The sequence below is a fragment of the Hippoglossus hippoglossus genome, chromosome 16 (genome assembly GCF_009819705.1).
Source record: "Hippoglossus hippoglossus isolate fHipHip1 chromosome 16, fHipHip1.pri, whole genome shotgun sequence".
NCBI lineage: Eukaryota > Metazoa > Chordata > Actinopteri > Pleuronectiformes > Pleuronectidae > Hippoglossus > Hippoglossus hippoglossus.
The window spans coordinates 15,365,736-15,378,661 of NC_047166.1; the positions used below are offsets into that span (position 1 = coordinate 15,365,736).

Consider the following 12,926-nt stretch of genomic DNA (forward strand, 5'->3'; position numbering starts at 1 on the left):
ATGTAACTTTCATGGTGGCAATGGTGACATTTGTAATTATTGTACTGCCAAGTTGTTTATACTTTCTGTTCTTTACTCCAAGTGGGAAATATTTGCGTCGTCAGAATTTCGTCATATCTGCGATTTACAGTTAGGATGCTGACGTGCTGGTACTGGTCCGACGTGGTCCTGTTGATGACTTGACTGTTGCAAAATTCCATGATTTGTTGTAACACTGAAGTTTGAGAATAAAATAAATGAAAGAAGTGGCCACCTACTGTAAACTTATGAACCTGAATGACACTACGTGACATTACATTAAAGAGATCCCTGACCATGTGATACTGAGGATGTTTCTGATGATAGTTACACATAAGTAAAGGTCATTATACTTAATTTAGGGGATTTACAGTTGTTAATTGTCACTTGTTGATTCAGCCAGTCTAAAGACCATCATTCAGTACAAATCCTACTGTCCAAAAAAACACATCAAGACAAGGGATGTAAAGTCACACGCTTACCAAGATACACATTGTGACCTGCCTGTGAGTTGTAAAACGTCATCAGTATTCACTACATGCACATTCATGGCATGACAGTGCCAGCTAATAATATGCAGATAAATTGTTGGCAATAAAACAAGTCCCATGCCTGCAGCTACATGTGCACAGTGTGGGCGGGGCTGCTTTTAAAATTGTAGCTGTGGGGCTAACAGTCCTGCCGTTCCCATGTCATAAATGTTGTGACATTATTTGCCAAGTATTTTTTTGATTCTGAACACAACATCGTCAATCATAATGTTTATTGTGTGATCATCAATGCCCCTAGATTCAGGAATTGTCCCAGTGAGTGCAATAGTATTAGAATAGAAAAGTGTCTTTACTAGTGAAACGGCCATTTGTCTCCAAAAAAGTCGACATTATGGCTTTTGTTTGCCACCGCCTGCGTCCATGATATCTGCCAGTTGTATGAATGAGCTGTTCTCAACCTCAAACAAAGAATATACTAGAAGTTTAGAAACATATACAGACAGTTTATAGTACAAATCAGGTTATTTTTTTCTGTGATTTGTTCTTTGTTGGTCGAGAGATGGCATTTACAGCAATAAAATGCTTCAGTAGTCCATAAGGAATGTCTTTCTCTGCCGTATCTGAATGGCCCAAAGGTGAGAATAACTTTGGCGTTTGCTGCCGAACTGCTGGCGGAGAGTGTCAGTCTCTTCATGTAATATACTTACGTCCTCAGGCCATCAACGTGCATGATCATCTCGTCAGGGAACCTGCTGTATAACATTTTTGTCAGCCTGGACATAATGGACAATCTTTCTGCTCAAACATAAGGAGAGTGCAGAGTTGCTGAGATTTTCTCTGTTGCTGTTGTGTAAGATGGGCTTGTTAGTTTCTCTACTGTTCTAAAGTATAATAGCACCTACACGTATATAAAGTCTGCTGGATTTTTCCAGCAATCCTGAGCTTTTATTTCCCTGAAGGCTTTGTAAATACTCATCCGTCAGCATTTTGAGAATAATTTATAACTTCCAGCTTATGGGTCAACCACAACCAAACCATAAAAAAAGCATCTGTAAATCTATATTTTTTTCTTTATTTAAGAGGTCTTTCAGCTGGAGAGCAGGATTTATTGATTTCTCATTCAGATGTTGTATGCTTTCACTGAAAACTATGCACTAGCACTCAAAAAGCTCATTCTTAGATTTGCTCTGCTTGCACTCAGATTCCCTGTGCTTCAGCTCTTTTCCTCCGATCATGTTGTTTCCGTGCGCACGTGAAACGTCTGCTCTCTGACCTTTGAGAGTCCCGTACAGGTGGTTACTTTAACCGCGTTCCTGCACTTTGTCCTCCATGGCTTGATTATTACATCGGCTTCCCACCGGTGTGCTTGAAAACGACCACACTTTTATGGAGCAGGAGTCCAGCACATCCCTGGTCAACATGGATGGGCAAAATAAGGATCAGAAGTTTTTTACATTTTGGTAAAACACAAAATTTCATGGGAACAATTTCTTGAATATAGAAAGGATCCCCACCCAAAATGTTTGACCACTTGCCATAAACTGTTTCATGCCACTCGAATCGCTCTTCACTCACGTTCTTGTCGAGGGGAATTTTCACTTGAAGCGCTGTGAGCAGTCCCTTTCTAATTCTGCCTCAGTAAGCCTTGTTGTTTTGGTCTTGTAGTTTTTCAGACCGTTGCCCACCAGCCATCTGACTGGCCTGAGAGGAGCGTCCTCCACAACATCGAGAACCTGCAGAGGAGACGACAGAAGAGGAGGTGAGTTAGTGTCTTTTTTTGGCCAATTCTGCCTCAAGTAGTGTCTCTAATTCATAATATTTCTGACCATCACTATTTGTGTTTTAGATTTGGACTGTTAGGTCCAGGGTCTAGCGACAGCCTGCTGGGTCCCAAAGATGTTCAGAAGGCTTCCTGTGCTCTGCTCGATGCCAAAGAGCTTCTCAAACACTTCACAGCCGATGGTTTGCCGACTGGGGAGCTCCAACCCCTGGTTATCAATAGAGGGTAGGTTCATTCTTCTTGTCTGGCTTCATGCTGAGCAGCATCTCGACATCAGATTAAAGTGTGTTTTATGGGTTTGTTTCTAAGATATTTTGGATTGACAAACATTTACTGAGGCTATAATGTTTATTTGATTATGATCATTAGCCTTTTACAAACAGCTTCTGCCTTCTTAGGAAAATTATTGAGCTGGGTATTTAGAAGAAAATAATGTTTTTTCCACAGAAGCAGAATCATGTTAAATATTGCTCCAGAACAATGAAGAGAACATTCAATTGACATGCAAGACAAAACAACTATTCTTTTTTTTCTCCCACTTTCTGTCTCTGTTCCCCTCTGTCTGTCGTCCCGCTCTCTCTGTCTGTTCAGTACTAATGTGTTTCAGTTGTCACCAGACCTCTCTCCAAGAAGAGTCAGCAACATGTCCTTCAACAAGGCCTCCGCCTCGCATTACCACGGCATAGAGTAAGTTTCTCTAAGTGTGTTTACCGCTAGAATATTACATTACAGCTGTGTAACTTTTAACTTGATCAGTAGAAGCCTGTAACTCGAAGCCACAGCCTCAATCGTTTCATCGTTTATTACCATTATGATTTTTAATTGATTTGATTTATTCCTCTAGGTTCTGTCTGGACAATCAACGCTCCTTGGACCGGGACCAGGCCTTTGTGCGGCTCCAGTCCCGTCTGATTCGGCACGAGACGCAAACCACCTGCTCCAAAGAGCCGTGTGCCCTCCCCTTCGCCCTCAGCCCCGCCCCCTCCCCTGCTGTGATGTCCGAACCAGGAAGTGTGCCTGACGGAGAGACTCTGCAGAATGCTGACGTAGCTCGACTCAAGCGAAGGTCCTGGGACACGGACGTCGCTGGTCATCCTCGCAAAAAGTAAGATGATGGTGTATTCTGTTGCATTTGGTTTAGTTGTACGTCTTTGTAACACATGACATGTGATTAATACGTAAGGGGCTTAAGAAGACGTAAGAAAAAAAATCTCATGCTAAAGAATCACGAAAGTGTCTGGATCAAATGCATTGCTATAACTCTATTGTTGGTCAGGTTTACAGTGTTTATGTCTGTATGATCTAGGTTGGTGAAGTCGGAGAGCAGTGACTCCCTCTGTTCTCAGAGCAGTGGCAGCAGTGGGACACACCCCGCCATCAGGTCTCTGAGACAACAGCCGAGCAGATCTGTCTCCATCAGTGCTTCTTCCTCTTTAGTCACTTCAACAAGACGCACATCCTCAGGTAATTACAACTTTATCTGACATGTCTGTTTGCTGCATGCCAGGTGGTCTGATTTATTCTGGCTGATGTTGGGCAGAGCTATGCTGGGATTTTACATGAGGTCACAAAAAACACATTCATTAAAATGATAACGGTGATTAGGTTTACAGGAGAGTCAGGCAGGTGTCAGTCAAACTCTGAACACACCCTTTTAGTCCTGAGAAGAGGTGGAAGGAGGTAAATTGTCAGCGTTTGTTTCATAGACTGTGTATTAAGATGGACTACATGACAGCTCACCTAAAGTGGAGCCAAAGCCTCTTCATTGCCCCCTGGTGTCTGGCTGTAGTATTGATCATAAACCCCAACCTCCATGTTAGCAACTGAGATATTGATGAAACTATAAATTCCAAATTCACGTCAAATAAATTTGTCTCAAAGTTGGTTTCTGTCATTTAAGGTAGATCATGGCACAGTAACGTTTGGTCAAGTGTTAATTTTTCCAGTATGTTTAGTTTTTATTACTTGTTTAATGCTATAAAAGTAATGAAGCTGACTCGCAAAAGGTAAAACGCGCAAATCGGCAGTAACTCTCACCCCCCGCTCCATTCCCTGCTACTTTGCTGACACCGGCTCTAAATAACATCATCAGCTCAAGATGGCATCACTGGTATCTGGAATATTTTTGGCTTCATTTCTAGATTGTGGGAGAAAGAGAGTGGAAAAAGAGAGAGAAAGTGGATTCTCACTTGGTTAATATTTTCTTGACTCATTATGCATTTTCTTCACTTTACTCTTCAGGTTTGGTGACTCATTCCTCTGCTGACAAACCAAAACCTCAGCAGCAGAAGACACAACAGGAGCAACTAGAGGAGAAACTTGCCAAAGAGTCCCGTTCACAGAAACACAACAGGGTGAGCGTGTGTGTGTGTGTCCGCGTCCGTGTGTGTGTCCGTGTGTGTGTGTATGTCTGTGTATCTCATTTTTAGAGGGATGACACGCTTTTCTTACTTTAATGTAATTACAAAACATAAAGTGATTATGTAAACGCACTCATGCTTAAGAACTAATTCAGAGTAATTGCAACCATAGAAACAAGTTGTCATCACATCATGTTAAACTCACTTGTTTGTGCCAGTACATTTCCCTTCACACACAGACGTGTATATGAAGAAATACAATCCCTTATTGTTAAAGCCTTAGAAATAGTTAAATTGTTTTTGGTTTATTTATAAACTTACTTTATTTGGTATATTTTTGTGGCATTTTGCCTTTAATATTATAGAAACAATGAAGGAGAGAGGAAACTGGGTGAGAGACACTCAGTAATTTGGCTTGAGGTTTGCATTTTTACATTCAAATGTAAGTCTAGTGAAAATGACTTTTACACCCTAGTAGCTACGTTTCCTTTAAGGAAAACTATGGTTTATTGCAGCTTTGTTTATTTTCATAGCTCTGACCATTGGTTCTACATATTATGATTAGTTATGCCAGTATGAAATTTTAATGCCACAAATGTTGTTGCCAAACATATCCTGGTAAACTGCATTATACAAATAGTCATTAAACCTTCGTGAAATTCAACTATTAGAGCTGGAATATAGTAAAATCTCCTTTTAGGGCTTTGTTTTCCTGCTGTGGACACGTCACCTCTGTTTGACAGGCGGATGTTTCTCCCCTGTGGCAAAACCAAAGCTGCTAATGAAGACTGTGTTCAAGGTGCCCTCTGGAAACGACAGTCACTCGTTATTAATGACGTAACAGAATATGCTGGTACTGGTGTTACTGGTCATGTGTGTTATCATCGTACTTATTTAGTTAAACAATAGGTCTGCTCTCAACAAAGATCGCAGCAGTTAGTTGGTAAATTTTATATTATCACAACTGACAGGAGCAAATGGTGAAGTCACAAAATAAAGCTAAGTAAACCATAGTTTTCCTGTATGTTCATATTTAACTAGCACTTGTTTTCTAAAAAAAAATAAAATGTGTTCCTGCTCACCGTTAACCTTATTCTCACTCACACTCACACTCACACACACACACACACACACACACACACACACACACACACACACACACACACACACACACACACACACACACACACACACACAGTTTGATGTTGTCCCCCCTCAGCTCACAATCTGCATCCCAACCTTGACTCGTTCAGATTTATGATTAGTATTCAAACAGTCTTATCACCTGAACCCAAGTTTAGGTAAGAACACTCGGCCCTATTCAGAACTAATGACAGCAGTTTATTCAGGACAGAGATTAAAAGCTGTGAGACTGAGCGGCTCCACCGCTTCCTCAGAATAATTTATAGTGTTTCCTTTGAACAGTCGCCGTGACAAGATTAATGGTGGATCTATTTATTTCAGGAATGTGTTTTCCCCTGTCAACGCCACCAGTGAAATATTTGTATGTTTGTACCTGGGAGCTCACATGTGGAATGTAAAGACCTGTAATTCAGTGCAAGGACGCCTCCCCCAACCTTCCACACTTTGACATGCTTTCTTTTTAAAAAGGGAGACGTGCTCTCGAGTTTCTCTGATACGGTTTATGATTAGCTGCTTTGGGAATAAAAAGAACCAGATGTAATGTTTTTACTGTTGTGCTTACAAAAAAGTGTGTGTCTGTTTTTGTGTCTTCAGATGTTGCAGGAGGTTGTAGTTAAAGCACTCAAACATCACGGGATCACTGCAGAGCATGAGTGCTTTGAGGCCTGCAGCAAGAGACTGTTTGATATCTCGAAATTCTATCTCAAGGTGAGTCTTTTCACCGCTGATGCAGTCAGCGCGGTTCTTTCTATTTGACAGTTTGTTTGGATGCCTCTGTGCATCAGGCACATGGACTACAGTTTCAAACATGTGTTTTATTACAAATCCTCATATCAAACTGAGCCGTTAATAATTCAAGTAAAAGTATTTCTCCAATACACACACTTTCGTCAAATTTCTTTTGTGCATCCTTGTGAATATTGATCAGATGTTATTATATAAATTCAACTGCAGTACTTAAAACTCAAAAATAAAGATACTTGCTATACAAAAAGGCCAAATGTGTTTACAAACAGGTTGGTAGTGAAGGAGTTATTATCATGCTTTTTAGGTGTTTGATTTAATGTAGAAAATTTCCATATTTAGCATATTTATTTATGCAGAACTGCAGGCAGCTCAGGACCAGCATGCATCTGGGAGGTCTAAGGTCAAACCAACAAAAAGACAAAACCTGCTTTCAGACATGCACTTAAGTCTGGACATTTTCCAAAAATGTTCCTGGCAGCCCCAAAGTAAAATGTCTGAGTTATACGGCCGGAAAGTTTCTGGAAAATTTCACAGGACATGAAACTTCATATCGCTTAGTTTCAACTCCTTCATTGATTTTGCGGATAAGTCCAAAATGCTTCTAGTATTGTTGTTAACTGAAAAATAAACAACACAGCTGAGTCAGTCTTCTTCTCCCACCATCTTCAATGGACTGTCAACAAAAACTATTTCCATACGTCATGTCCTGTCTCCAGCATTCTCTATCATGGTGTCACTCCCTGCCTGAATGTTCCAGATATATTCTGTTGTTGTGAAGGCGTCTGACCTGACCAGTGTTTCAGAACACGCTGAAAAGGGCGTGGACATTTCCCAGAGTTCATGACAACAGGAAAAGACAGCACAGTTTATTCCTATGGTGCTATTGACCTGTTGATTTCAGGTTTAGCCTCTAAATTTAGTCTCATCTACTATAATAGACTTTGTATTTTATCAACTCGTCATTTGTTGTATCTGTTAAAGTAACTAGTTACTATAGTTGTATGATAAATGTAGTGGAGTAAAAGTACAATCTCTGTCTCTCTGGAAAAAAAGGACCTCAAAATTGTACTTAAGTCGAGTACTTGGTACTTAAGTAAATGTACTGAGTTACTCTCCATCACTGCTCGTCAGTAAAGCTTTGCTGACAGACCACAGCATCTAACATTCTGTACAAATGCCTCCTACCAACAGTAAATACCCACTCCAGTTAAAAGGAGTTAGGTAGATGTAGAGCTCCAGTGAACGTACCTCACTGTTTCAGTGATGTTTTTGTTGTTTGATATCAGGATCTGAAGACGTCTCGGGGTCTGCACGATGAGATGAAGAAGGCCGCCGGCAGCAACGTCAAACAGGTGATGTCACCAAACACTAGTGCTTCTACACTGGACTTTAGTTGTTAGTAAGTTACACGGTTAAAAATCGTATTTTCTGTTCCTGCAGGTCATCGACTGGGTGCTGGAGAAGATGTCAGGGAAGTGAAGACGGCTTTGAAGAATAAGTGGGGGGGAAATTATTTAAAAATATGTTTGTTTGTTTTATACCTTGGTGAGGGAGAATCCAATCCTTGAAATGTGCAAATTGTGTCACATTTCAACACATTATCATATTGTATATTATATGTATTGTTTTATCGTTTGGTTTTAAATCGCTGCATTAAGCCTATTTAAGCAAACTTAATCTTTTATTTCATTTTATTTGTCTGTCTCACTGAGGGAATAATCTGGCTGTGTACATATTTCTTCTGATCTATTATATATGTGTGTGTGGGCGGTTGTGTGCTCGTCCAGCTCGATCTACTCCCACTGCTCACAAACCTTGAAACATTCAAACACAGACAGTTCACTCTGCTCCGGCTGCAGTGACTGAGGAGACACACGGGCTCTGACGCTGTCGTTTCTTCTTTGTTGCTGTTTTCAAACAGGATTTAAAACCGTTTCCCACTTGTTCATCGTGTTTCTAAATATGATAGTAATTTAAAGGCTTTATAAATGTGTGTATTTTATCTTTGTGTTTTATATTTTATAATACAATAAAGAACTGTTGAATCTTATTTGGCACACAGTTTGACTTCCTGATCAAAGCCTGAGCCGGCGGGAAAAGTGCGAGTGTGTTTAGAGAAAATATCCGTGAGTGTGTGTCGTCTCTATGAAGTATGTGTTGCATTATCGGCGCTGACAGCGAACAGCACAATCTGGATGGTAGCTGTTGTTCACACAGTGAAAACAGAGCCACGAGTCGTGCAGCCCCTGATGCAGTGCTCATTACCACTGACAGTCAGATTTGTCCTGGTTGGACTATTTGTCCTCCATCACCACCGTGAGCTTCAACACGCACAGCCAGCTGTTTCACTTTAACCATGCTGTCTTCTCTCCACCATAATGCTGAGTTAATGTAGAGGATCTGCTTTTTTGAGAAGCTGGAAAGATGGGGCACTTTTCTACGAACAGGAAGAATTCACTTGTGTTTCAGCACTGCATTTTAAGTGTCTACAGAACATCTTACCTGACAGGTCCCTCATTTCTTAGTACGTTTGGAGGGAAGGGTAATTTGGTGATTATTATTGGGAAGAAAACAATTATCCTTCACTGAATTTCTCCATTCAGCTTAGTTTAAGTAAATATTAACATATAATTTGAAACACAATTGTTATATAAAATATCCATTATTAGTCCCACAATGTGGACAATAACTGCATCATAGCAGCAACAGGGATAGTCAACATAACAAGCATACATTTTAAAAATAACCTTAAATAAAAATATAAAAACAGCAATAATAGAAATGAAGAGTGAATGTAAAGTAGCTGACCTGCTGTTCACTGACTAATTTGAAATAGTTTGTTAGCTTGTACCAACTAAACTCGGTTTTTCCAACATTTATTTTCAAATCACTTGAAATTGCAACAACTTGCATTTACAGTTGTTATTAGACTATTGTCGTATTGTGTGTCAGTAAAGATCTACGGAGTTTCAGGTTATTCTCACAGGTCAAACTCAGACATGTTTTCAATGTCACTGCTTTGTGCTCTGTTGAGAATCATTGTTAGACTATATCCAAATATAGTGTGTTTTTCATTAGGGGTCATGTGACCTGACATTTCTATTGTGCATGTTTTGGGGGAACGTTCTGAGTTTGTGTCCATCAGTGTGTGAGCACCACAGAGCGGTCAGGGTGAGATTATGAAAGCGTTTTATCTGCATGTGTGGCTTGTATCACAGTGGACCAACAGAAGAGATAATACAGCTACACTGAGCCTCATTCATCTGCGTCACACACACACACACACACACACAAGCCTCGGTAGAAAATGACCACATAAGGAAAATACACAGAGGCTGTGCAGAGGGGGAGACACCAAACGCTGCCACTTATCACTGTAGTTCTTTGTTTAATTAGATAAGAGTAACCTGACCCAAACTCCTTGTATGGACACTTTTTCAAACTCGTGTTTCTGCCGTTCTAAAACTTGACACATGTCAGATATCAGATGGAGAAAAAAACACCAAACCGGAGCTGAAGGATTTCTGTGGAACAACAAATCCTCAAAATAAAATCTGCAGACCTTGTGTTTCCCCCTTATCGGTTTTAATCTGTGGACACTAAATGATTTACACACTTCTTCTGTGGGCCCATTAAACAGAGACAGCAGAGAGTAAATGAGCTGGCCATCTGTTGTTGCTGCTGCTTGTTGCAACATATAAAATAAATGTTATTAATGGTCAGGGGAGGTTTTCGGTCCAGAAGCTCGTCTTTCAGCTGCTGGAGGGATGAGAAAGAAGAGGGATGATGAAAGAGAAGAAGCAATATGAATAATGTAATAAATACAAAAACAGGCTGAATAGGCTCCTGAAGGGTTTTGGAGACAGAGGTTATGTCTTTTGTCTGGGAGACCTAAAGGGATAGTTCACAGAAAAATGAAAATTCACTCATTAACTACTTACCACTATGCCGATGGAGGGGTGGGTGAAGTGTTTGAGTCCACAAAACACTTCTGGAGTTTCAGAGGGAAACAACAGACAAAAACATAACATGCCTCCATACTGCTTGTGTGGTGTCATCCAAATTCGAAATGGCGTCATTTACACCTAAATGTCTGCTGTTATCTTCCTACGAGGCTCATTCACGGACCCCTTCACTACATATAACGTGTCTGTTCTGTCATGTCTCCTTAAAGCTGCTTCCATGCACTGACGTCCAGACATTCTCCCAAAATTTTCCAGAGGGGCTGTATTTGACAACGCAAATGTCCGACTCAGTTGCTCTGGACATTTTCCACAACTTTTCACGTCAGCCCCCCAGTAGAACGTTCACGTGAGAACACAACAGGAAAATGTCCAGACAATTCAGCGAGTGAGTGTTGAGTCAGTGTTTCACACGCAATGGACGTGAAAGTGGAAGAATGCAAATATCTCAGGATGAAAAAGAGGTGCCTTGCACGTAGAGGATAGAGATAGAGATTTAAGAGCGGCAGATTTAAGAGAGGCAGAGGGCCAAGAACAGAGCCCTGGGGTACTCCATATTTCTGTTTGTATTTTGTGGCAAGGAAATACACTTATGGTGCCATGCCTGAGATGCATAGCTGGCGTTGGTAATACCATGACCCTCTGTATCAAAACCCGTGCTTCTTTATAAATAATCTGCCTATGTTCTTTGGGGGGTTTTCTCCAGTTTTACTTGTTGCTGCAGTGCTTCCTGTCTCTGTCATCATCAGAGTGTAAGGATTTGATTTGTTGTCTTCTTGTCCCGTTTCTCCAGCAGGTCTCCATGTTTATTGCCTTTTGTCAAGTCGGCCGGCCTCCTTAGTGTTTGACTGAAGTCTGATCATGAAAGAGTAAAGTGGAGCAGAATAAATCTCCAGGTACTTCACATGTGAGCCTCTCCTGGATTTTACATGAACCCTGCTCGTACCGTCCTGGTCCATGTTTGTCAGTAGGTGTCCTGTGACGGGCAGACGTGCATTTGAAATCCCGCTCTGCTTATCAAATCCTCTTGTAACGACATGAAACGCTCCTGTGGTGTTTAAACTACACAGAATGATGACCGCCTCAACTCCCGTCGCTTCTATTTTCATGACAGCAGGCCGTACCTGTGGGATCCATCGACATGTGCAAGAAAACACGCGACTGCACACACACACACACACACACACATCTATGTATCCCTGTGCTTCTAACACAAAGAGCAGTCACTAAGTCACTGGGTGAGTGAGTGAGACAGGGGTGCATTCATTGGGCATTGCAGTTCCTGACTTCCTTTGTTTCACACACACGCACGTACACACACCCTTTCCTCACCCCTCGTCTCTTTTATCATCAGAGGCTGGCACTTTGTGTGTCTGTGTGCGAGGGGGACAGAAGGGGGGGAGGGGGGGTGGGCAGGCACAGTGTTTCTCCTTCACAGTGAGGGTAAGACAGTGAAAGGGTTGGCTGGGTACAGGCAGTGCGAGCGCATACTTTCGTGATTCGAGGCCGCATAGGTTGCGTGTGGGCGGTTGTTTTTGAGAGTAGCGGAGCTTGAAGCGCAGGCCTCATTAAGTGGGAGGGTCACAGCGGCGACATCACCTTTCAAACATGCCTCTGTCTGTCCTCTAATGTTTTCAGACAGCGTGTCCTCGCGTGCGTGTTTGTGTAAAGCTGCAGAGAAGGGTACTCATCCTCTTCTTGTCCATTGAAGATAATAACAGGGGACAGGAGTGAGGCGATGACCCTTTTTCTTTAATTCCAAATAGCACATTTTGGAGGAACTGCTGAGTCGACACTGTGAGAAAAGGACCACACGAGAGACTGAGCCAAAACAAAAGCTGTTCATTCAGAGCCCAAACTCACACAAACAAACAAACAAACAAACAAACAAAAGTCAGTGAGAGAAGTATTAACTGTGTGCAAATTAACACAACTCTGGACGTTTATTAGCTGTCACACACAACCACACACACAGTTAATGGCTGATTGCTAATTGATCTGGCTCTTTTCCAGCCCATTAAATCTGACAGCTGACTGTTCCAGTCAATATCTCTCTCTCTCTCTCTCTCTCTCTCTCTCTCTCTCTCTCTCTCTCTCTCTCTCTCTCTCTCTCTCTCTCTCTCTCTCTCTCTCTCTCTCTCTCTCTCTCTCTCTCTCTCTCTCTCTCTCTCTCTCTCTCTCTCTCTCTCTCTCTCTCTCTCTCTCTCTCTCTCTCTGAATGAGAAAGCCGGCTGTTTGGGTACCAGCATGTTTGCACAGTTGTGTTAGAATTTCAACATTTGTCTGCATTTTCAGCTTTCTGTCCGTCTCAGAGGGAAATTTGACCCGTTTCATTTCTCTTTCACGTGATGCAACAGTTCCTGTTTGCAGACGTTTAGCGTCCCGTTGAGAGACAGTAGGGGAAACGCTGATAAACACAAAGAGG

At 41.6% G+C, this 12,926-nt stretch overlaps 1 protein-coding gene across 1 annotated transcript in view; it reads left to right on the forward strand.

Annotated features, from left to right (window-relative positions):
- mtbp (MDM2 binding protein) overlaps nucleotides 1-8,589 on the forward strand; it is a 28,281-nt gene extending 19,692 nt beyond the window's left edge. The window contains exons 15-23 of the mRNA XM_034611592.1: nucleotides 2,175-2,268; nucleotides 2,356-2,514; nucleotides 2,881-2,976; nucleotides 3,134-3,394; nucleotides 3,596-3,753; nucleotides 4,531-4,643; nucleotides 6,387-6,500; nucleotides 7,826-7,891; nucleotides 7,980-8,589. Coding sequence (XP_034467483.1) covers nucleotides 2,175-2,268; nucleotides 2,356-2,514; nucleotides 2,881-2,976; nucleotides 3,134-3,394; nucleotides 3,596-3,753; nucleotides 4,531-4,643; nucleotides 6,387-6,500; nucleotides 7,826-7,891; nucleotides 7,980-8,018 — 1,100 coding nt within the window. The 3' untranslated portion in view covers nucleotides 8,019-8,589. The remainder of the gene's footprint in view (nucleotides 1-2,174; nucleotides 2,269-2,355; nucleotides 2,515-2,880; nucleotides 2,977-3,133; nucleotides 3,395-3,595; nucleotides 3,754-4,530; nucleotides 4,644-6,386; nucleotides 6,501-7,825; nucleotides 7,892-7,979) is intronic.
- The last annotated feature ends 4,337 nt before the right edge of the window (nucleotides 8,590-12,926 follow it).